At 43.7% G+C, this 23,190-nt stretch overlaps 1 protein-coding gene across 4 annotated transcripts in view; it reads right to left on the minus strand.

Annotated features, from left to right (window-relative positions):
* Positions 1-4,462: 4,462 nt before the first annotated feature.
* The window catches only part of PTAFR (platelet activating factor receptor), a 52,133-nt gene continuing 33,405 nt past the window's right edge, over positions 4,463-23,190 (minus strand). For 3 of the 4 annotated variants that reach the window (XM_020909100.2, XM_020909102.2, XM_070459015.1), the window contains exon 2: positions 13,199-16,465. In XM_020909100.2, coding sequence (XP_020764759.2) covers positions 15,391-16,465 — 1,075 coding nt within the window. In that variant the 3' untranslated portion in view covers positions 13,199-15,390. Of the gene's footprint in view, positions 5,738-13,198; positions 16,466-23,190 lie in introns of those variants that run through there. The other variant, XR_011484777.1, reaches the window with a different exon arrangement.

Below are 23,190 nucleotides of genomic sequence, written 5' to 3' on the forward strand. Positions count from 1 at the left end.
ACTCGAGAACTGTACTTGTGACTAATTGTATAACAGGTCATTTTAGTTTCTTTTCTGTGGAAAGTGGAAAGCATTCCAAGAAAGGGTTGTAATGTAGTTTTTTTTTTTTTTTTGCACCCATGCTATTGATTGCTAAATGTAATAGTCTGATTATGATGCTGAATAAATGTCTTTTTTTTTTAAGAGTCTATTGGTCTATTGGTCTCTCAATGTACAGATTGGGAGAAAATATTTGCAAATAATGTGATGGACAAGAGATTAGTCTCCAAAGTTTACAAACAGCTCTTGAGGCTTAATAGCATCAAAACAAACAACCCCATCAAAAAATGGGCAGAATTTCTAAATAGACATTTCTCCAAAGAAGACATTCTGATGGCTAAGAGGCAGATGAAAAGACGTTCAACATTGCTAATTACTAGAGAAATGTAAATCAAAACTAAACTGAGATATCACCTCACACCAGTCAAAATAGCTATCATTTAAAAATCTACAACAATAAATGCCTGAGAGGGTGTGGAGAGAAGGTAACCCTCCTACACTGTTGGTGGGAATGTAAATTAGTATAGCCAGTCTGGAGAACAACATGAAGTTTCCTTAAAAAACTAAAACTAGAGCTACCATCTGACCCTGCAATCCCACTCCTGGGCATACATCTGGAGGAAAATATGGTCCAAAAATATGCTTGCATCCCAATGTTCATTGCAGCATTGTTTCCAATAGCCAAGACATGGAAGCAACCTAAATGTCCATCAGCAGAGGAATGGATAAAGAAGATGTGGTACATATACACATATTTTAATGGAATATTACTCAGCCATTAAGAAGAATAAAATAATACCATTCGCAGCAACATGGATAGACCTAGAGATTGTCATACTGAGTGAAGTAAGTCAGAGAAGGAGAAATATTGTATGACAACCCTTATATGTGGAATCCAAAAAGAAATGATACAAATGAACTTATTTACAAACCAGAAACAGACTCACAGACTTAGAGAATGAGCTTATGGTTGCTGGAGGTGGAGGATGGATGGGGAAGGGATAGTTATGAAGTTTGAGATTGACATGTACATGTGGCTATATTTAAAATGGACAACCAGCAGGGTCCTATTGTATAGCACACAGAACTCTACTTAATGTTATGTGGCAGCCTGGATGAGAGGGAAGTTTAGCAGAAGGTGGATACATATACGTGTGTGGCTGAGTCCCTTTGTTGTGCACCTGAAACTATCACAGTACTGTTAATTGGCTATACTCCAACATAAAATAAAAGGTTGGTTTTTTTTTTTTACAAAAAGAGCCTTTTGATCTTTTATTTCTTCTCCCCCCCTCAAACTTGCCATATTCTTTCTCATCATTTAACCATGGCATATTCTGTGCAGTCTGCTAGACCTCTAATTCATCTTTCATATTTTCCTGGACCCTTTTCAATCGCCTGGGCTAGATCAAATTCTCCCATTGTAGGCTGTCATTGATTTCCCTGATAGACTGTATTTCACCTAGGTAGTGCTAACACAATTCTAATTTTCCATTTACTTGTCTACTCCTTTGATTAATTTTTGTTCTCCCCAACACAACCACTATGAGTCTGTAAGCTCCAGGGGAGCAAGGGCTCTGTCTGTGTCTGTTCACCGTGAAATCCCAGCCTCTTGCTCTGGAGGCAGTTCGTCTCTTCAGATCGCAGATGCACATGCTCATCTGTGGATCGGGACACTAAGGTTTGCTCTGAGGTCATATAGCCAGCAGGTGGGTAAATTCCAAATCTGACTCCCAAACCTGTCCTTTCTTCTTTTCACTCCACTGTCCTTTCAGGTGGGGGAAGGGTTGGGATTGTGCCATTTTGGGGTGTGCAGTTCTAGAAACTTCATCTGCTTCCTGAAGTCTTTGGAAATGAATCTGAAAAAGGCTGACAGTTGGCCTGAACTCACAGCGGTGGCGGGGTGGTGGTGGGGAGTTCTGCTTTCCCTTTTTCTTCCTTTTATGTTTTGGTTTCCGCCCTTTTTCTGTTTTTCTCCTTCCTTTCCTTTCTTCCTCCCCATTCTCCAAAATATGCACGAAGTTTCTGCTCATTGCCAGACTCTGTTCAGGAGGGTGGTGACACAGAGGTGTCAGACAGAGTCTCTGTCCTCAAAGAGCTCAAAGTCTAGTCTGTTCGAGTCTAGGTCAAGTAAATAAATTCCAATCCAGTTTCATTTCCTCTTCTGTAAAATGGGCATTGTTCTTACTACACCAGAGTTTTTGGGTGCATGTAACTACACTCACTCTGAAATGAAATTTATTGGAAGGACATTGGATGGATCCCAGGATTGAAAAGAAAGCAGGAGACCCAGACCCAGGAAACAGGAGGGTGGGCAGCTAATGGAGCCAAGAAACTTGCTTGTGAGGACAATGCCTCTGGCACTGTTCCCATTGTGACTATCCCAGTTGTTCCCTTGTCTTTGCAACTGTCCCCCAAGATTCAAAGACCCAGTTGGGAGCATCCCATGAAGCAAGCATGGGTCAATCACCTAGCCAGACTCCAGCTGCCTAGCTGTATGAACAGGAGGGAACTGCCCCCTTTCATGGAAGAATGGGAGTTGGCACTCAGAACCCCTGACACTGCTGCTCTCATTTCCCTGTGGTTCTTGGGTGACACCAGGGTCAAAGGATCTCTTGAGAGGTCACGTATCCAGCCAGTCCCTGGACAACAATCAGCTCTTAAGTAATAGGACTGGAACTTGAATTTGGGTCTAGCTGGCAGAGTAGCAGTTAGACCTTGTGGCTGCAAGCCACAGACATCACCTCTGCCAGTTTTCAGCAAAAGAGAATTTATTGGAGGGATGTAGTCAAGGCTCAAAAGATTTATAGGTAGCTGGAGAAGTAAGTTAGGGGACAGACAGGAACCAAAGGAGAGATGGAAGGTCTAGGATCAGGGGGGAGACACATTGACACTTGAGCACTGCCAAACAAAAATAGGTAAGCAACAAGGACCTACTGTATAGCACAAGGAACCATATTGATTATCTTATAATAACCTATAATGGAAAAGAACATATATATATATATAATCACTTTGCTGTATACCAGAAACTAATACAACATTGTAAATCAACTATACTTCAACTTTAAAAAAAATTTTTATTTAAAAAAAGAAACAATAGGGACTTCTCTAGTGGTGCAGTGGATAAGAATCAACCTGCCAGTGCAGCAGACACGTGTTCAAACCCTGGTCTGGGGAGATTCCACCTGCTGCGGAGCAACTAAGCCCATGCCCCACAACTACTGAAGCCTGCACGCTCTAGGGCCGGCAGGCCACAGCTAATGAGCCCTGTGCCGCAACTCCTGAAGCCCACGCACCTAGAGCCTGCATTCTGCAACAAGAGAAGCCACAGTGATGAGAAGCCCGTGAACCACAACTAGAGAGTAGCCCCCACAGCAACGAAGACCCAGCACAGACAAAAATAAGGAAACAATGAACTACGCAAAGCAGTTTCATCTCCTCCATCACTAGTCTCTCCCCCTTCCTTAGTGCTCACTGGGTACATAGTAAGTGTGTACCCCACGGGCAGGATCAGGTACTGCCCTCTCTGGACACCCCCCAGTCTGGGGCAACTTTGGCGCCAACTGAGGGGATGAGGTAAGGAATCAGCTGTTAATCTGACGAGAGACAGGCTTCTTGTCTTCCAGGATCAAGCAATGATGCATCCTAAGTGTCAAATTGTTCTCTTCCTAGGAGAGAGAAAAGAACCGACATTTACTATAGCCATTTGACAAATAAGGAAACTGAGGCTGGGGAGGCTAAGTGATTCGCCTAAGCGATTACACAGCAAGTGACAGAGCTGAAATTCAAAAGATTTGTAGCATTTGCTGATTTCTGTGGTGTAAATACCCAGTCAAGCTACCAATGCGACGCCTCTGAGCACAGAGTTGGGAAGAGACGCTCCTGGTGGCCTCTCACACGCCGGATGACCTGGCTTTGGCTCTGAAAAGCAGGCGTAACACGCCATTGCATTTTTACACATCTGCCATTTTGCTGCAGTGTGAGCGCAGAGACTTCTTTTGTTGCTCCCACCGCACATGGCAGAGGGCTACCGAAAGGCAATCGCTGAAAGTCAGAAAACGAAAGGACGCTCATTCTCTTTTCACAAGGCTGCATTGCCTCAGACAGTCACATGTAGCAAGACTCACGTGTACAGAATTTTAGTGACTCAGCCATTTCACTCAGAGTAACTCCAGCAGAGTTTGTTGAATCCATGGCAGGCAACCCCGCCTTGAACATGATGAACCCACCATGAAAAAAGCTCCTTTGGAAGTCTGAATTTCTCTCATTTCACCCCACTTCTTCCTACCCAATTTTCCCATTTTCCCAAATGGTATGTGTGTGTATGTGTTCACATAAAATGTATTATCATAGCCATTTTTAAGTGTATAGTTTAGTGGCATTAAGGATATTTCTACTTTTGTTCGATGATCACCACCATCCATCTCTAAAACTTTTTTATTTTCCCAGACTGAACCTCTATAGTCATCAAATGATCACTCCCCATTCCACTCTCCCCCAACCCTGATATCCACCATTCTACTTTCTGTTTCTACGAATTTACTGCCTTGGGCACCTTATACAAGTGGAATCAAATAGTATTCATATTTTTGTGACTGGCTTATCATAATATCCTCAAAGTTCATTCATACTGTAGCATGTAGCGTACTTTTTAAGGCTGAATGATATCCCCTGGTTTTGTATACACCTGCATTTTGTTTATCCATTCATCTCTTTGGTTGCTTCCACAGTTGGCTATTCTGAATACTGCTGCTATGAACCTTGGTATTAAAGTTCCTGCTTTCAGTTCCTTTGGGTAAACCAGAAGTGGAATTACGAGGTCATAGGATAATTCTGTGTTAAAGTTTTTGAGGAACTTCATGCTGTTTTCCATAGCAACGGTGCTATTTTACATTCCAACCAGCAATGCACAAGGATTCCATTTTTCCACAGCCTTGCCAACTTTTGTTATCTTCTGTTTTCATGTCATCTTGGTTTTGATATGCATTTCCCTGATGATTAGTGATGCTGAGCATTTTTTTCATATGCTTGTTGGCCATCTGTATATCTCTTTAGGAGAAATGTCTATTCAAGTCCTTTACCCATCTCCTAAATGACTTGTTAGTTTTTTTTATGTTGAGCTGTAGAAGCTCTTTATATACTCTGCATATCACTCCCTCATCAGATGTGATTTGCAAATAATTTCTCCCATTCAATGGGTTGCCTTTTATTTTTTTAAGACAGACCCTATGAAAAGAGTCACTTGCTTTTTTTAATATTTATTTATTTGGCTGCACCAGGTCTTAGTTGCAGCACTCAGGATCTTTGATCTTCCTTGTGGCACATGGGTTCTTTTATTCATAGTTACAGCATGCAGGATCTGTTAGTCGTGGCATTTGAACTCTTAATTGCATGTGGGACCAGGGATCAAACCAGGGCCCCCTGCATTAGGAGCACAGAGTCTCAACCACTGGACCACCAGGCAATTCTCATGGGTTGCCTTTTAACTCTGTTGATAGTGTCCTTTAATGTCCCATCCTTTCTTCTAAGGAACCGATTCATCATTTCCTTCCATAGGCCAAAACCCCTGACTCATGTATGTGGCAGTTCTTCTTAAAAACCTCTCTGAGCTCCTCTTTTCTCTTCTCTGCCATCCTGTGTACCATTGAATTTGCTCTTCATCATGTCTTCTCACCAGAGTTTCAGGATCAAGCAATTCCTGGTCAGGAATCAAAAGCAGAATCATCCCATTACTCAATTTATTTGAATGAAAACTGGTGATAATACCAGGTACAACTCCAAGAGAAGACACAGGGGAACCAAGCTGGGTCTGTAAGAAGCCTCACATACGAAGTGGCACACGTTTATGGTATGTTAAGGTCACTTGCATGTTAACCAACCAAATCACGGTATTGAGCATGTCACTACTGTCTGAACAGCTTGTGGGAGAGATGGAGTGCTTGGCTCCTGATGGCTCATGTTTCCTCACTAGTGGTCTGTGCAGTTCAATAACAAATACATGAAAACTTTTGTTGGACCGAAAAAAAAAAAAAAAACCCTCTCTGAATGTATTTTAGAATGACCCGGGAATTTATATAAAAAGAAAGTCAGACTAATCACACTCTGTTCTTCTTGTTAAAAAGCAAAACTTAACTAAGTAGATTTTAAAGATCTTATTGGCTAATTATTGAATTTATTCAGTCAGGCAATGTCCCTTCTAATAGGCAAAAAGGAGCAGTACAAAATGAAAGATTTTTATTGGTGAAAGGGGGTGAGGACAAGGAAGTTTTACTAACAAAAACTGGCAGTGGCAAGTTCATCTTTCTTTAGGAGCCAGGGGAGGCAGGGGTGTATGAGGCTGATGACCTCGATAATTAGGTGATTTCAGATTGGACTGGTTTAAGAAATTCATTACTGGGAGATGCTAAAACTGCAATCAAGTTAGGTATTAGGTCTTGGTTTGGTGACTTGGGGTTTAGCATAAGTGACTTCATTTTGGCCCTGTTGTCTTGTTTTTAACACTCTCTTTCACAGTTTCACAGTTTTAAGGAAAAGTCATATGAATATGCAATATGAACTTCATGTAAAGAGACAAGGGAGAAGGGGTTGTGGGCTAGAGTGGGAAAGGAGGCTGTGGAGAACAGCGCACTCTATCAGGGCAGGACAGAGCCTTTACTAAGTATTTATTTTGTGCCAGGCACTGTCCTGAGAAACTTTAAATCCTCAAAATCACACTATTACATTCACAGTAAAATTATTCCCATTTTACAGATGAAGAAACAGAGGCAGAAATTGAACCCTGGCCATGTGGACCCCACAAGGACTTCCCTTGTGGCTCAGCTGGTAAAGAATCCACCTGCAATGCAGGAGACCTGGGTTCAATCCCTGAGTTGGGAAGATCCCCTGGAGAAGGGAAAGGCTACCCACTCCAGTATTCTGGCCGGGAGAATTCCATGGACTGTATAGTCCACGGGGTCACAAAGAGTCATTCATGACCGAGCTACTTTCACTTCACTTCATATGGACCTCGAGGCTATTTTACTGATCACTATGTGACATTGTGTATTCTTTGGACTTGGAATTACCTGCATTCAGACTCAAATGACTGGGCTTCTCTGGTGGCTCAGACAGTAAAGAGTCTGCCCACAATGCAAACTCCCCTGGGTTGGGAAGATCCCCTGGAGAAGGGAATGGCTACCCACTTCAATATTCTTACTTGGAGAATTACATGGACAGAGGAGCCTGGCAGGCTACAGTCCAGGTGGTCACAAAGAGTCGGACGTGACTGAGCAACTAACAAACTCAAATGACTAAAGAGAACATGATTACAAGCCCATTAGTAGAAAGAAAGAAAGTGAAAGTTGCTCAATTATGTCCAACTCTTTGCAATACCATGGGATATACAGTCCATGGAATTCTTCAGGTCAGAATACTGGAGTGAGTAGCCTTTCCCTTCTCGAGGGGATCTCCCCAACCCAGGGATCGAACCCATGTCTCCCACATTGCTGGCGGATTCTCTACCAGCTGAGTCACAAGGGAAGCCCAAGAATACTGCCCATTAGTAATCTGAGAGAAATTCAAACTAAAAACAAGACTTTATACTTAACAGCGGCTTGAAAGTTGGACAATGCCAAGTGTGAGTGAAGATTTGGGGAAATAGAAACTTTCCTGTAACCATGAGCGGGTGTGTAGCCTGGTGAGGCCATTCCAGAATTGACTTGGCATCTCTTCACCCAGTTAGACATTGGTGTAGCTTATGACCTAAGGCCATTCCAGAATTGACTTGGCATCTCTTCACCCAGTTAGATATTGGTGTAGCTTATGACCTAGCACTGGTTATGACCTAGCTATTCCCTGGGTATACATTCCAGGGAAATTCTTACACTGGTTCATAGGGGAACCTCTGGAAGCCTCTCCTCAAATCATTGTTTGCAGAAAAAGGAGTTTTTTTAGGAGTAACCTAAATGTCCTTACACTTAGGAGTAATGTAAGTGTCCATTGTCAGGGGAACAGGTAAGAAAAATGTAGATTCACCTGATGGAGGTCAGCCAGGCAGATGTTTGCATCAATGAGCCAAATACATGCACTTCAACAAGGTTACATCGTAAAAGCAATGCTGAGAACTTCCCTGGTGGCCCAGTGGTTGAGAATCTGCCTGCCAATGCAGGGGACATGGGTTGGATCCCTAGTCCAGGAGATTCCACATGCCTCAGGGCAACTAAGCCCCTGTGCCACAACTACTGAAGCCACCAAAAAGAGAGATTCCATGCACCACAGCTAGAGCAGCCCTGCTGCTGCTGCTGCTAAGTCGCTTCAGTTGTGTCCGACTCTGTGCGACCCCATAGACGGCAGCCCACCAGGCTCCGCCGTCTCTGGGATTCTCCAGGCAAGAACACTGGAGTGGGTTGCCATTTCCTTCTCCAATGCATGAAAGGAAAAATGAAAGTGAAGTTACTCAGTCGTGTCTGACTCCTAGCGACCCCATGGACTGCAGCTTGCCAGGCTCCTCCGTCCATGAGATTTTCCAGGCAAGAGTACTGGAGTGGGGTGCCATTGCCTTCTCTGAGAGAGTAGCCCTAGCTCATGGCAACTGCAGAAAACTGCATGTAGCAACATAGACCCAGTGCAGCGAAAAAAGTAAATTTTAAAAAAATCAATGCTGATTGGGAAAAAAAAAAATGAGAACCAGAATGAGGCCCATAGCCCAATTTATGTAAATCATGCCTTTTATGTAAATTTAAAATCAATATGCATGGAAAATAACAGTACATTTTCGAAGGGAACATAAAAGTCAAAGATATGTGTTGCCCACGCTAGAACTATTGTGGGGGTTGGGCCTGGAGAATGGTGATGAAGGAAAATGATGTGCATTCAGATGGAAAAGTGGACCAGAGAAGCATCTTACAAAAACCGAGGTGAGAAAAGGGATCTATGCATCTCAGTTCTACCAAGGTATTACTATGCGACCTTGGGTAAGTCATTTCATGCCTTGATACTTGTTTTTCTTATAGGTAAAATAGGAAGATATGAGTCTTCACATCATATGTCATGAAGGATGTCGACAGAGGAAGTCAGCACAGCAGAATGGAAAGTACATGGCCTTTGGACATGACCCAGCTGATGACTGAGTGGCTTTGGGGAAGCACTTGACTCGCTCAGATTCTATTTTAAATGAACTGGTCAACACAGGCTTCACTGAGAAGGGGACATTTGAGCAAAGTCTTGTAGGAGGCAATGGAGTGAGCTATACAGAAATCTGGGGGAAAGTAATTCAGGCAGAGGAAAGAGTCAATTCCATCCATAGGTAAGGACTTGACATTCCCTCCATAGTGCCGGCCACATGGTCTGTGCTCAGCAGCTGTTGACTGTTCACTTACCCCTTTCCCTCCTCCTGCAGAAATATCAGGATCCAGGTCACCTTCTAGCTCCAGTGACAATGGGACTCTGGCTTCAGAAGCTCTTTGGAACACTGTATTCACTGCAGGAGTGCCCTCCCTAACAGACCGCAGGAGCATCAGCCCAGGAAAGTCATCCCTACCGGGGCTTCCACCTGCGTAGGTAGCACAGAAGCCCCAAGGGAGAAAGGCAGGGACCCCACCACCTACTCTTCCCCTCATGAGATCCCTACCCCAGCACTCATCAAAACTAGGACCGTGCGTAAAGGGGCTTGGGTCAGGGTGCAGTCACTTGGAGAGAGGAGAAAAAGGAAGGGACCCATATTTATTCAGTCAGATCTGGGTTTGAACGTTACTCTGCCACTGAGTAGCTCAGGTACACTTACACACCCCTGAAGCCCTCTGAGTCTCAATCTCCCCATCTAGAAAATGTACATGGAAATAAATCTATACAGTGGTTGTGAGGGATCAGTGAGATAAGATCTGTGAAAGTGGCAAGCAAGTATCTGGGGCTCACAAAAAAGTAGGCCCCTTCCTTTTGTGACAAGTAGTTGGGAGGCATCCACTGTCTTGTTCAGTCAGCTTGGACATTTATTTATTTTGTTCACTTCTATGGGGATTAAATTGAATCACCTACCTTTCAAGGAGGGTATGAAGCTATAGTGAGATGTTAGATTAAAAACTGCTTAGCATAGCTACTGGGCCAAAATAGGTACTCCATAGGTGTTCGTTGGTTACCTATATTGATGGGTGAATGGAGATATGTATAAGTAGATGGATGGATGGACAAATGGACAGATGACTGGGTAGATGGGGGACAGTTTACTGGTAATATGTCAGGGGTCTTAGGAAGCAACACTGTGAACACAGCTAGTGGAGGTGATGGAATTTCAGTTGAGCTATTTCAAATCCTAAAAGATGATGCGGTGAAAGTGCTGCACTCAATATGCCAGCAAATTTGGAAAACTCAGCAGTGGCCACAGGACTGGAAAAGGTCAGTTTTCATTCCAGTCTCAAAGAATGGCAATGCCAAAGAATGTTCAAACTACCGCACAATTGCACTCATCTCACATGCTAGCAAAGTAACGCTCAAAATTCTCCAAGCCAGGCCTCAACAGTATGTGAACTGTGAACTTCCAGATGTTCAAGATGTTCAAGATGAATTTAGAAAAGGCAGAGGAACCAGAGATCAAATTGCCAACATCCATTGGATCATAGAAAAAGCAAGAGAATTACAGAAAAACATCTACTTCTGCTTCATTGACTAAAAGTATTTGCCTGTGTGGATCACAACAAACTGTGGAAAATTCTGAAAGAGATGGGAATACCAGACCACCTGACCTGCCTCTTGAGAAATCTGTATGCAGGTCAAGAAGCAACAGTTAGAACGGGACATGAAACAACAGACTGGTTCCAAATTGGGAAAGGAGTACGTCAAGGCTGTATATTGTCACCCTGCTTATTTAACTTATATGCAGAGCACATCATGTGAAATGCTGGCCTGGATGAAGCACAAGCTGGAATCAAGATTGCCGGGAGAAATATCAATAACCTCAGATATGCAGAGGACACCACCCTTATGGCAGAAAGTGAAGAAGAACTAAAGAGTCTCTTGATGAAAGTGAAAGAGGAGAGTGAAAACGTTGGCTTAAAACTCAACATTCAGAAAACTAAGATCATGGCATCTGGTCCCATCACTTCATGGCAAATAGATGGGAAAACAGTGACAGGCTTTATTTTCTTGGCCTCCAAAATCACTGTAGATGGTGACTGCAGCCATGAAATTAAGACACCTGCTCCTTGGAAGAAAAGCTATGACCAACCTAGATAGCATATTAAAAAACAGAGACATTACTTTGCCAACAAAAGTCCATCTAGTCAAAGCTATGGTTTTTCCACTAGTCATGTGTGCATGTGAGAGTTGAACTCTAAAGAAAGCTGAGCACCGAAGAATTGATTCTTTTGAACTGTGGTGTTGGAGAAGCCTCTTGAGAGTCCCTTGGACTGTAGGAGATCCAACCAGTCCTTCCTAAAGGAAATCAGTCCTGAATATTCATTGGAAGGACTGATGCTGAAGCTGAAACTCCAATACTTTGGCCACCTCATGTGAAGAGCTGACTCATTTGAAAAGACCCTGATGCTGGGAAAGATTGAAGGCAGGAGGAGAAGGGGACGACAGAGGATGAGATGGCTGGATGGCATCACTGACTCCATGGACATGAATTTGAGCAAGCTTTGGGAGTTGGTGATGGACAGGAAAGCCTGGGATGCTGCAGTCCATGGGGTCTCAAAGAGTTGGACACGACTGAGCAACTGAACTGAAATATATATGTCAGGGGAATCATGATTTGTATTACAGAAATATAAAGTCTTCAAAAAACAAGTGTTTTACAAGAGAGTTTTATTATATCTTCTTGTGGCCTCAGGTCTTAAGCACAGACATAACAGAGATGAGCAGAAATAGGCACAGCTGTGCCCAGTTCTAGCCGGCTGTGAGCTGCCCTTACTACTCTAGTTCTATGACTCATCTGGATGAGGTAAGGGGCCAGGTCTTCCCTGAGCCAATGTTCTCTGAGATTGCTGGTAATTCCCTGGGGTCAAGATTGAGATCAGGGGAAAATGCAGGGTGAGGACTTCTTGATGTGCAACATGGCTTGAAAATCCTGATTGGTGATATTTCATTGAAAGAATTACAACTCAGCTTTTTCCACAACCCTGTTACCATTGAAAGAAATGCATTCCACACTAGGTAATTTCTAGTGAGCCCCTATGAGCCCCATGTTCCTCTCTGTAAGATGAAGGAATTGGACCCTCCTTTTTCCAAAAATTCTGATTTTCTGAAAATTCTTGACATCTTTTAAAGAATATAGATATATTAATAGAACTTTGGGGAAATATACATTAAATTCCTTTCTTAGGTGTCCCTAGAGAGGCTTCTTAAACTCTCTCACAATAAGTGCGTGTATGAAAAAAAAAATAAGTGCATGTATGTTTCAGTGTGTGCTCATGTTACACCCTGGGGAAGCAGGATGCTTTTTAGACAGAGCTCATTCTAGTCTCAAGTGAGAAATGTAGATACACTGATGATTAAGCTTCAATTCCTTCAACTATACTTCAATCTTTAAAAAAAAAAAAAAGATTCAGTTTCTGCCCCCAGGGTAGGATAGAATACATTGAAATGGATAAACTTCAATACTTATTAAGGTATAAAAAAAATTGCACCCTCTTAGACCTAAAGTGCTACTAGGTCAATTAACTCATCTGGAGGAATTCAGGAAGTCTGCTTGGAGGAGGTGTTCTGGGCTAGGTCAAAAAGAGAGAAAGCACCTGAGACAGTCACAACCAGGCAGAGGTCACAGGGGGTCGGTGGGGGAAGTTGGTTGTGTTCAGAGTATGAGATAATGCATGAGTCATAGCATGAGCTACAACCTAAAATTCTCCACCACTCTCCTGAGCCTTGCTGGGAGTGAGCTTGGGCAACTTTCTGTAAGAAGCAAGGGGGCAATCACAAGCTATCACCTCAGAAACATTTGTCTCTTTATTGAGCACTTAGCAAATACAGACCCCTGTGCGCTTTATACACATCACAGCCACATCTCCTAAAGTGTGTTGTGCAAGTTGTGGGGCATGTGAGGTGACTGTAAATAGGATGCCAAGAACATTTTGATTTTAATTTTATGTTTATGTTTACCCTCTATGTGTGCCAGGTGGCATTCACCTTCATTCACAGTTTAGTTCTAAAGCAACCTTTTAAATAAGTGTAAGTTTAAAAAAGTGACTCAATCTAGAGAAAAATATTTATTGAGCAAAACATACAGATGGTACATGGATCTTGCGAAATTCATGATATGGGTACACAAACGGCTGAAATTCAAAAAACACTGCTTTAGCATACAAGTATTTATCTCCTTCAGAGCTCTCTTGGTTGCAAAGTAATCGATATTATTACTCATTCAAATGAACTTGAGCAAAATAGGAGAGTGTATCCTAACAAGGGAATGTCACAAGGACCCAAAGGAAGTAGCACAGATTTGAGCTTAGAGAAGGGCTGGGCAAGAGGGCTGGATGTAGAGGGGGGGAGCCAGCAGGCCCCTGGGAGCATCATCCCCTCTTCTCTCCAGGCCTCTGCGGTCCCCTCTGGTCTCAACTTGACTCTGCACATCTCTCTTCTTTTTTTTCTCTGCACATCTCATCTCTTTCTCTTTTTCTGAGCAAAGCCATTATCTCTACTACGTTCATGCAGATACCTTCCCCACCCTGCTGTGCTGACGGCACACACACACCTCACATATGTGAGCACACACACACACACTCACAGCTCCAGAGTTTATATGCATTCAGGTGAGTGGCCTGCAGAACCTGAAAGAGCATCCCTGAATTTTGCTGCTTATTCCCAAGGGAGAACCTGTCTGACCCCACAAGAGCCAGACACTCACCTCTCATCCCCTGTTGGAAGATTTAGGGGGAACAAAATCTCAAAAACAGAGAGACTCTGGGAGGAGCAGTCACCCTGACCAAGAGGTATCTGACCCTCCTAACAACTCTGAGGTAGGAAATCCAGCTCACAGTCCTTTGGCAGGAAGTGACACAGCTGCAGCTTGAACCGGCGTCTGTGTGACACTGAAGTTCAAATCCACTGCACTGTTCACACGGTCACCTCTGCTAAGTCCAGCCCATGGCGACCGGACCAAGCAGGTCACTGGCCCATTGATAGGCATTTATCAAAATCAGCCCAGTGTGCCGGAAACCAGGATCCCAGCCTTGCAGGGACACTGGCTGGAAGGGAGGAAGGTTTCTGGAAATCGGGGCAGGCTCCTCCGAGCCCCTGAGTCTGAGGCTGCCAGGTTCACACCGCAGGTGCTCAGGGAGCGAGAGGAGGATCAGACATCCAAAGCTCCTCAAGAGCAGTTTCCCCCTCTCTTCTGCACCCAGAGTTCAAAGTGCCTGCCTGCCCTAGGGATTATAGGTGCTCCCCTCACCTCCTGGGAGCTAAATCAGAGGGGCCTGAAGAAAGTGAGGCAGGGAGGGGAGATGACAGGCTCCTTCCACCCTGGAGGCCTCACTCACCCACAGGCACTTCTCAGCCTGAGTGTCGTCTCTCATGGAAGCCTCTCGGCATCACAGTGGCCTGGAGGGCCCCAATTTGGCTTTGACAGGGCTTGCCCACCCACAGTGGGTGGCTGCCTCACAGGAGTTACTTTCTCAGAGTTCCTTGTTGAGACAGACAGTGGAAGTGGCGGTTGTGTTTCTCCTGCCGCCCCAGAGCTGCCCCAGTCTGGTGGAAGAGACTCATCTGATTCAGGAGAAAGGCTCCCTGTCCTCGTTTTTGGCCCATGCATGTTGCATCTTCTCTGGTAACCACTCAGTAGAGGTTTATACATGAATTAGGAAAATGTTCCACCAAGCCAGGTGGAAGTGGCTCCCCTTCCACCTGGGACACTCCCCTAGGAAGTGTCGCAAAGACCTTGTGCCTGTGAGTGGAGACGGGGTGGGATCTTCCTAGCTCAGAAGTCGATTCCAAAGACAGTGCCATAGCCAGGGGAGCACCCCTTTCCCCAAACCCCTTGTCTGCCTTTTCAGTGATGAGAGTGGTGGTCCAAAACTGTAGGCCTGACTCATTCGGGACTGCCGCCCTGGTAGGGTGAACTGGGTGACTCAGAGTCTGCTCACAGGGACTGCCCCCTGGTCCTGACATCCCTTCCACAGCCATCAGACTGGGATGACTCTGCCAGCCAAGGTTATATGGCATGCGTCCAAAGGTGGCAGAAGGGGCTCGTTCAAGTTCGGAGTTTCCCAGCGGTCTGGTTCTGCCAGCACCCCACCTTGGTGAGGCAGCCTCCATACCTAACCAGCCACCAGTGCCCAGGGAGAAGGTGCCAGGACCACAGCAGACACCCCTTCCCTCCCCGCCCCCCCCTCAGGTCAGTCGATGATGTCCGTGGAGAAGAAGCCTCCGGGCCTGGCTCCAACAGTTAGACTAATTTTTGAGGGATTTGACAGGGCCATCTTTGAGCTGCAGGACCACTTCCGTGCCCGTCTCCGAGGTGGCCCGGGAGCACTTCCGGCTCTCGCGCATACTGTAGAACTTCTCCGTGAGGTGCCTGCGGAACTTCTTGGTGAGGAAACAGTAGATAATGGGGTCTAAGACGCAGTTGGTACTAAGGAGGCAGAGAGTGACCTGATGCGCATCGTTAATCGCCTGGTGGAAGTCGGTGTCCTGGAAGCCCAGCTCGGCCAGGGTCCAGGGCAGCTGCACAAGGTGGTGGGGCACGAAGCAGATGATGAACACAGCCAGGACCGTGCAGACCATCCAGAGCGCCCGGCGCTTGACCTCGGCATTGCGCTGCATCTGCACCCGCTGCGTGAGCAGCGTGCGGATGATGACCAGGTTGCAAAAGAGGATGATGAGGAAGACGAGGAAGAAGCTGAACACGAGGAAGATGTGGATGATGAGGACTGGGATGCTGCCCTTCTCGTAATGTTCAAAGCAGCGTGTGATGTTGCCCGAGCCGCTCTTGCTGCGCTCCTTGTTGGTCGAGTCCAGGACGAAGAAGTAGGATGCTGCACCCACAATGGACACCCAGATAATCAGGGACAGAAGGATGCCACGCTTGCGGGTGGTAGCCTGAGCAGTCTTGATGGGCCTTGTCACTGCCTGGAAGCGGTTGTAAGTGATGACAGCCAGGAAGGCCACTGAGCAGTAGGTGTTAATGAAGAAGAAGCAGCCAGCCACGTTGCACAGGAATTTGGGAAGAATCCAGTCTCCATGGTTGTAATAGTAGACGATCCACAGGGGCAGGGTGACCAGGAAGAGCAGGTCAGCCATGGTGAGGTTCACCATGAAGATCTTTATCTCGTTGAATTTCTTGGAAGGGTACAAGTTGGCAAAGACCCACAGCACATAGCTGTTAGCAATGACCCCCAGCACAAAGACGATGCTGTAAAAAATTGGGAAGAGGGTGTATCGGAACTCGGAGTCCACACGAAAGGAATTGTTTGGCTCCATGGCTATGGGCTGGAAGTGGCTGCTGGTCATAGGATCCTGCCTGTTGCTGAAAGACCACATAGGGATTCTGGTTAATGAAGGGCCAACATGGTACTCTCTCGTCTACTCTGTTTTAAGACTCCTGTTTTGCACATTTTAAAAACTCTAAAATTGATGGCATTTTCCAATTAATTGACAATGTTTTTTCTTCCTACCTAAAATAGTGGTGTGTTTTTAAAATGAAGGGCCTCTGAGATTCAATAAAATCAGTGGCAGTGGAGTTTCTTTTCTCTTGTTTCATTTTAAAACATATCTTTTTATTCTTAACCTCATTTTGACTTAAAGTTTTAGGTAATCTATTCCTGGTGATGAAACAGATAAAATTTAAAATATTAATTTAAATTATAATGATTTTAATTTTCTGACAAAATTTAAATATTTTTGTATTGATGAAATTTGAAATAGAAATTTTGATGATAAAGTTCTATGTTAAAAAAATAATTTACATGCTCATACAAAATCTGGAAAATACAAAAGTGTAAATTAGGGTCACCCAGAGAATGAAATAGCAGCTCTTTATTAGAAAGAACGAGTTAGATCTAATTGTACTGACATGGGAAGTTGTCTCCGGATAATATTATTAAGTAAAACAAAACAAAAGAAATTGGTATGAACTCATTATATATGTGTCTATGATATAGAAAATGGTCTAGAATGATATACCTCAAAGTGTTGACAAGTAAGTAACTTCTAGGAAGGTGAGGTAGAGGTGGTAGGAAGGATATTTACTTTATACTTTTTGTTTGTTTGAACTTTTTAGGAGCAGGTTGTACTTTAGTAATTTTAAATTTTTAAATATAATTTTAAAATAAAAGTATAGTGGAGAAACCCAAAAGACATTGCTTTAACCAAGCAATCAAGAGTAGCATCATTGTTAGTAAAACATAGCAACATCAAGTACACCTGGTATGATGTACTGAGAAGCTCACATTACTTCAGTGGTATTTTTGTCAAAAATGCAGAATCTCAATTTAGTCACGAGAAAACATCAGACAAACTTAAATTGAGTGACATTCCACAAAATAAATGATCAAAAGTGTCAAGGTTGGGACTTCCCTGGTGGTTCAGTGGCCAAGATGCCACACTTCCGTTGTAGGGGGCCTGGGTTTCAACCTTGGTCAGGGAACTAGATCCCACACACCACAGCTAAGACCCAGCGCAGCCAAATAAATAAATAAGGTCATAAAAGACAAGGAAAGACTGAGTTATCATAGATCAGAGGATACTAAGGAGCACAGGACAACTAAGTGAGACATGGGATCCTGGGTTGGTATCTGGGGGAAAAGTCATTAGAGGAAAAACCAGTGAAGTTCAAATAAGGTCTATAATTTAGATAACTCAGTATCCATGTTCATGTCCTGGTTTTGATCACTGTACTGTAGTTTATGAATTGAGAATGTTGGGTGAAGTCCATACATGAGCTCTTTGTACTATTTTGCAACCTTTTTAAAGGCCTAAAATCATTTAGAAATAAAAAGTTTTTTTTAAAGCATGGTTGATCCTTGGACAACACAGGTTTGAACTGTGTGCATCCACTTATACATGGATTTTTAAAAAAATTAAATACATACTACAATACCACACAATCCAAGGTTGTTTGAGTCCACAGATATGGAACCCCATAGAGGGAGGGCCAATTAAAATTATAAGCAGATTTTCAATTGCGTGGAGAGTTGCCTCCCTTAGCTCCTGAGTTGTTCAAGATTCAACTGTATATTAAAGAAGATTAAAGCTAGCCATAATCACACTAATCAAAGTCTGGTCCATTTTCAACAGTTCATCACTCTCGTGCACTCTCCATCAAAACCAGTATTTCCTCCCCTCTACTCTTGTTCCTCCTGCTGCGGTGCCATCACATAAGCCTGGAAGCACCTCTGATGTTTGTGTTGCAGCTGAAGGGATGGGATGTCAAGAGACTCAGTTGGGATTAAGCAAGGCCCGAAGCTCATCACGTATCACAGTCCAGAGAAAAAAGTAGGGAGCTGACAGCGAGACGCAAGGAAGACAACACTTAGGAGCGGACTTCCCTGGCAATCCAGTTGTTGGGACTCCATGCTCCCAAATGCAGGGGGCACAGGTTCAATCCCCGGTCAGGGAAGTAGGATCCTGCATGCTGCCAAAAAAAAAAAAAAAAAAACCCAAAACACTTAGGAGTACCTCTTTTGAAGCCAGGTATTCTGCTCGGTGCTTCCACAGGCACTATTTCCTTTGAGTCTCACAAAATCCCTTTGAGATGGGAAGTAAAATCCCCATTTTACAGAGTATAGTGTGGTCATGTGACTTGACCAGGGTCACACAGCATTATGGAATGGAGCCAGAATCTCAAATCTGGTTCATTCATACGTTTATCCAACAAATATTTCTGAGCTCCAACTGCATGTCAGGCTCACTGCTAAACATAGGAGAGGCAGGGTGAACTAGACAGATAGGACCATGCCCTCAGGGAACTTACAGTCTCATAGGGGAGACAAAGGCAATGTAAACAAACTTGGTTGCTATACAAAGAAAATGGGGTGTTGATATGAAGAAAAAGAGATCTACTTTGAAAGAAAGTGACATTTCTGTTAAGGTCTGAAAGAGGAGCCGAGGAAGAGCGCTCCAGGCAGAGGGATCTGTGTGGGTCTAGGACTAGGGCAGGAAAGAGTTTCAGGGACTGAAAAAAATGGCCATCCGATGACCCTTGCCCTGATGTCCGGCTGCCACTCCACCTTCATCTCGTGCCACTTTCTCACCGGGCTCCAGCCAAAATGGGCTTCCCAGGTGGGTCTTCAAGCCCACCCAGGACTCTCCTGCCTGAGCCGGCTCCATGCACATCCAGGCCCCTGTCTGGAACACTCTTCCGGATTCACATATACTTCCACCTGGCCAGCTCCAACTCATGCTTCAGACCTTAGTTTCATTTCACTCCTTTGGGGAATTTTTCGGTGAGCTGCAGGTCAGGTCAAGTCCCATCTCAAAACTCCCTGTACTTCTTAAATCTTAGCTCGATTGTCATCATATTCTTGTTTGTATGATTGCTTCACCCTCTCCCACTTAACTGTGAGCAAAACGAGATCAAGGACTTTGTCTATTCTGCTCTATTCCCAGCACCATGAACCAACAAATAAAAGAAGAGGGGGCTCCCCTGATGGCTCAGTGGTAAAGAATCCACCTGCCAATGCAGGAGATCCCTGGTCTGGGAAGATCCCCTTTGCCGTGGAGAAGCTAAGCCCATGCACCTCAATTATTGAGCTTGTGATCTAGAGCCTGTGCTCTGCAACAAAAGAAGCCACAGCAATGAGAAGCCTGCACACCACAACTAGAGTATCCTCTGCTCTCTGAAACTAGAGAAAAACCCACGCAGAAACGAACATCCAGCACAGCCAAAAATAAAAAATAACTAAATTAAAAAAAAAAAAGTTTAAAGGAATGGGTAATAATTAGCCTTGTTAATTACACCCACCCTTTAAGGAGCCCCAGAGCACTGGAAACACTTGAGGATGTCTAGGGATACTTCCAGGTGAATTTAAAGAAATCAGTGGTTGTAACTGGAATTTTGTTGACTGAGAAAGTTTTTGTTCTTTGCTCCATTTAGTATGGTGGTGGTTTGTCTATGTTAGCTGAATAAATGTAGGTTCCATTATTCAAATACATCATTGTGATTCCTTTTAAAAACAAAAAACTCACCCTCCAGTGAAACTGTGAATTACATAGTTGATTTGATTACATAATTCTTTACATTTCTACCAGAGTACAGTTGATTCACAATGCTGTGTTAGTTTCAGGTGTTCAGTGAAGTGAATCAGCTTCACACATACATAAGTTGCTTCCTCAGCAGCAAAATGCTAGCTTCTACGCAGCTGGGAACTTTCCCACTCCTAAAGGTGACCTATCCTGCCATCTTATCCCAAAGGTACAGAATAATAACCCACAAAGAGTGGTCCATGTAAATGAGGGAAGAGAGAGGGCTTTCAGGGGATCCATGAGGTCAAAGCGATCATCATAATAATACCAAGACATTATTTGTCTTTTTCACTGTGTTGATGTTTGTGCTAATGGTACAAAAGGGTGACTAAAACTGCTGATTCCTTAGCACCAATCAAGGCAGAGACACCAAACTGTCACAGGTGTCGTATTCTTCACAGCCATGCATTCCATGTAAAAAAAAAAACCCCAATTTCACTTTTAAATGTCCTTGATAAAGAAAGGTAATTATTTTATTAAATCTTAAGTATACTTCTTTTTATTTTAATTTTTCTATTTCTTAAAATTTTTTAATATTTTTCTTTTTTGGCTGCCCTGACTCTTAGCTGTGGCATGCCAGGTCTTTGATCTTTAGTTCCATCATTTGGAATCTTTAGTTGAGGCATGTGGGATTTTTAGTTGCAGCATGTGGGACCCAGTTCCCCACCAAGAATCGAATCTGGACCCTCAGCACTGGGAGCACTGAGTCTTAGCCACAGGACCGCCAGGGAAGTTCCTACACGTCTTTTGAATAATCTGTGTATCAGAATGGGAAGTACATTGGAAACATCGCTGCTGCAAACTGGAATGCAGTGGTTGTCTTTAGAAAAAGACCATTGTCCCATTGTTTGAGTTGTGAGCTGAGCTGTTTTTCATATTACCGTTATCACTTGAAAAAATGACTGGCAAATTACAGTTTTTCAGAGACTTGGGTATTTGGCAGACATTTTCTCAAATATAAATAAAGTGAACCTGTCTCATCAAGGAAAACAAATGATGCGTTCTTGTTGCCAATGGTAAAATTTGAACTTAACAAGAGAAAACTAGAAGTTTTGGAAAACTGTATCTGCCAGTTGACAGCTTTCCAACAGTGAAAAGATGTTCTGATGTGCTTGGTAGTTACATTAATAAATGCAATTTTTATACCTTATAATTGTTGTTCTTATTTCATTGCTAAGTTGTGTCTGACTCTTTGCAACCCCATGGACCGCAATGCTCCAGGCTTCGCTGTCCTGCAAATACCTTATAATGAAAGGTCAATACTCAGAAGACCTATATATCTCAGTGAAACACTATTTTCTAAAAGAGGAAAACATGATGTTTCCAAATTACGCCGAGGTAAAAGATTCAAAAGGCAAGATAGACCAATATATCGCAGTGCTAACAGATGACAGGGGACTTCCCTGGTGGTCCACTGGTTAAGAATCCACCTGCCGATGCAAGAGACACAGGTTTGGCTCCTGGTTTGGGAAGATCTGCAGAGCAACTAAACACGTGCGCCACCAACTACAGAGCAATGCCCTAGAGCCGGTGCTCTGCAACTAGAGAGAAGCCACTGCAAAGAGAAGCTCACGCATTGCAACTAGAGAAAGTCCACTCACAGCAACAAAGATCCAGTGCAGTCAAAAAGCTAATAAATAAATAGATAATCTTTTAAAACAGAATATCATCAATTAGTCTGAAAAAAATCCATTAAAATATTTCTCCCTTTACAAATTAACAACTGTGGGAGGGCAAATTTTCTTCATATGGTTCAACCCAAACAGTATTATCACAATAGATTGAATGAGGAAGTGGCCGTGAGAACCCAGCTGTCTTCCATTGAATTCAACATTAAAGAGATTGGAAAAGAAAAATGTGAATTAACACTACTCTTCTCCCTAAATTGTTTATGTTTTGAAAACTTTAGTTACTTTCTACTAAAACCATGATTTATGTTAACATGAACTGAGTTTATTATTGGTTTCATATTTAAAAACAAAATGTTTTAGAATGTCATTTTTGCTTTTGAATAAAGTAAACATTGGGAGATATAACCCATGTAAACAAAAGTTCCCTCGAGCCCTCAATAATTTTGAAGAATATAAAGAGATCCTGAAACTAGAAAATTTGAAAATTGATGCTCCATCATGTCAGCTCCTCCTCCTTCCCCTCATTTCTGGTGAGCCTGAGATGCCCCTTCATCTGGGACTGCCCTTGTTTCTTTTTCCTACTGGACAAAACCCTCATGCCTTAGCGGACCCTGTTCCTGGGGTCTGAGAGGCAGGGAGGCAGCCCACGGCTGGACTGGGCGGTGTGTGGTGCTCACCTTGGGTTTTTAAGGAAGGCGCATCCCTAACCAGCACCCGCCCCCAACCCCTCTCCCCAACCAAGTCCCTTCCTCTTCTTGGGTTTAGGCTCCAGTTCAGTGGGGTAGGGAAAACTCCAGAATGATATTTCTCCAAGCAAAAGGCTCCACCTAGGACACTCTGCTGGGCACTGACCCCTGTACCATGCCTGTCCAGGCCTGTTGAGGAAGTCTTCCCTCCCAGATCAGAATTAGAGTAAAGTTTGTGAGGTGTTCGCCTGGGTACAAAATTTAAGGGAGCACCAAAAAGCTCAGTAATCCAGATAAATAACATTTTAATGCAATTTTAAAGAATCCAAATCTGTATTACTGACTCTTCCTTTTGCCTCAGACTCCAATATGGCCCTGCCTGGCACTATTACCCAGACTTCATTGAAAATTTTGGTACTTTGTTCATCATGGATTTAGGTGTGGGGTGGGGTTTTTTGGGCATTAATCGACTCTTTAAAAAATAATCTCACCGTGTGAATGGGGCACGCCACCTGATAGCGCAGCTCACCCATTCGGTCACTCACACCTTCACTGGACAAGCTCACGGCTGGGCAGAGTCCTGAGACCTCTGAAAACAGACCTTGTCTCTGTCCTTTGGGGACTAACAGACCATTTTCAAGAGAGAGATGCAGAAGTAGGTAAGTGATAATTGAAGGACAGGGAAGTCTGGC

This window comes from Odocoileus virginianus, chromosome 30 (genome assembly GCF_023699985.2).
Source record: "Odocoileus virginianus isolate 20LAN1187 ecotype Illinois chromosome 30, Ovbor_1.2, whole genome shotgun sequence".
Taxonomy (NCBI): Eukaryota; Metazoa; Chordata; class Mammalia; order Artiodactyla; family Cervidae; genus Odocoileus; species Odocoileus virginianus.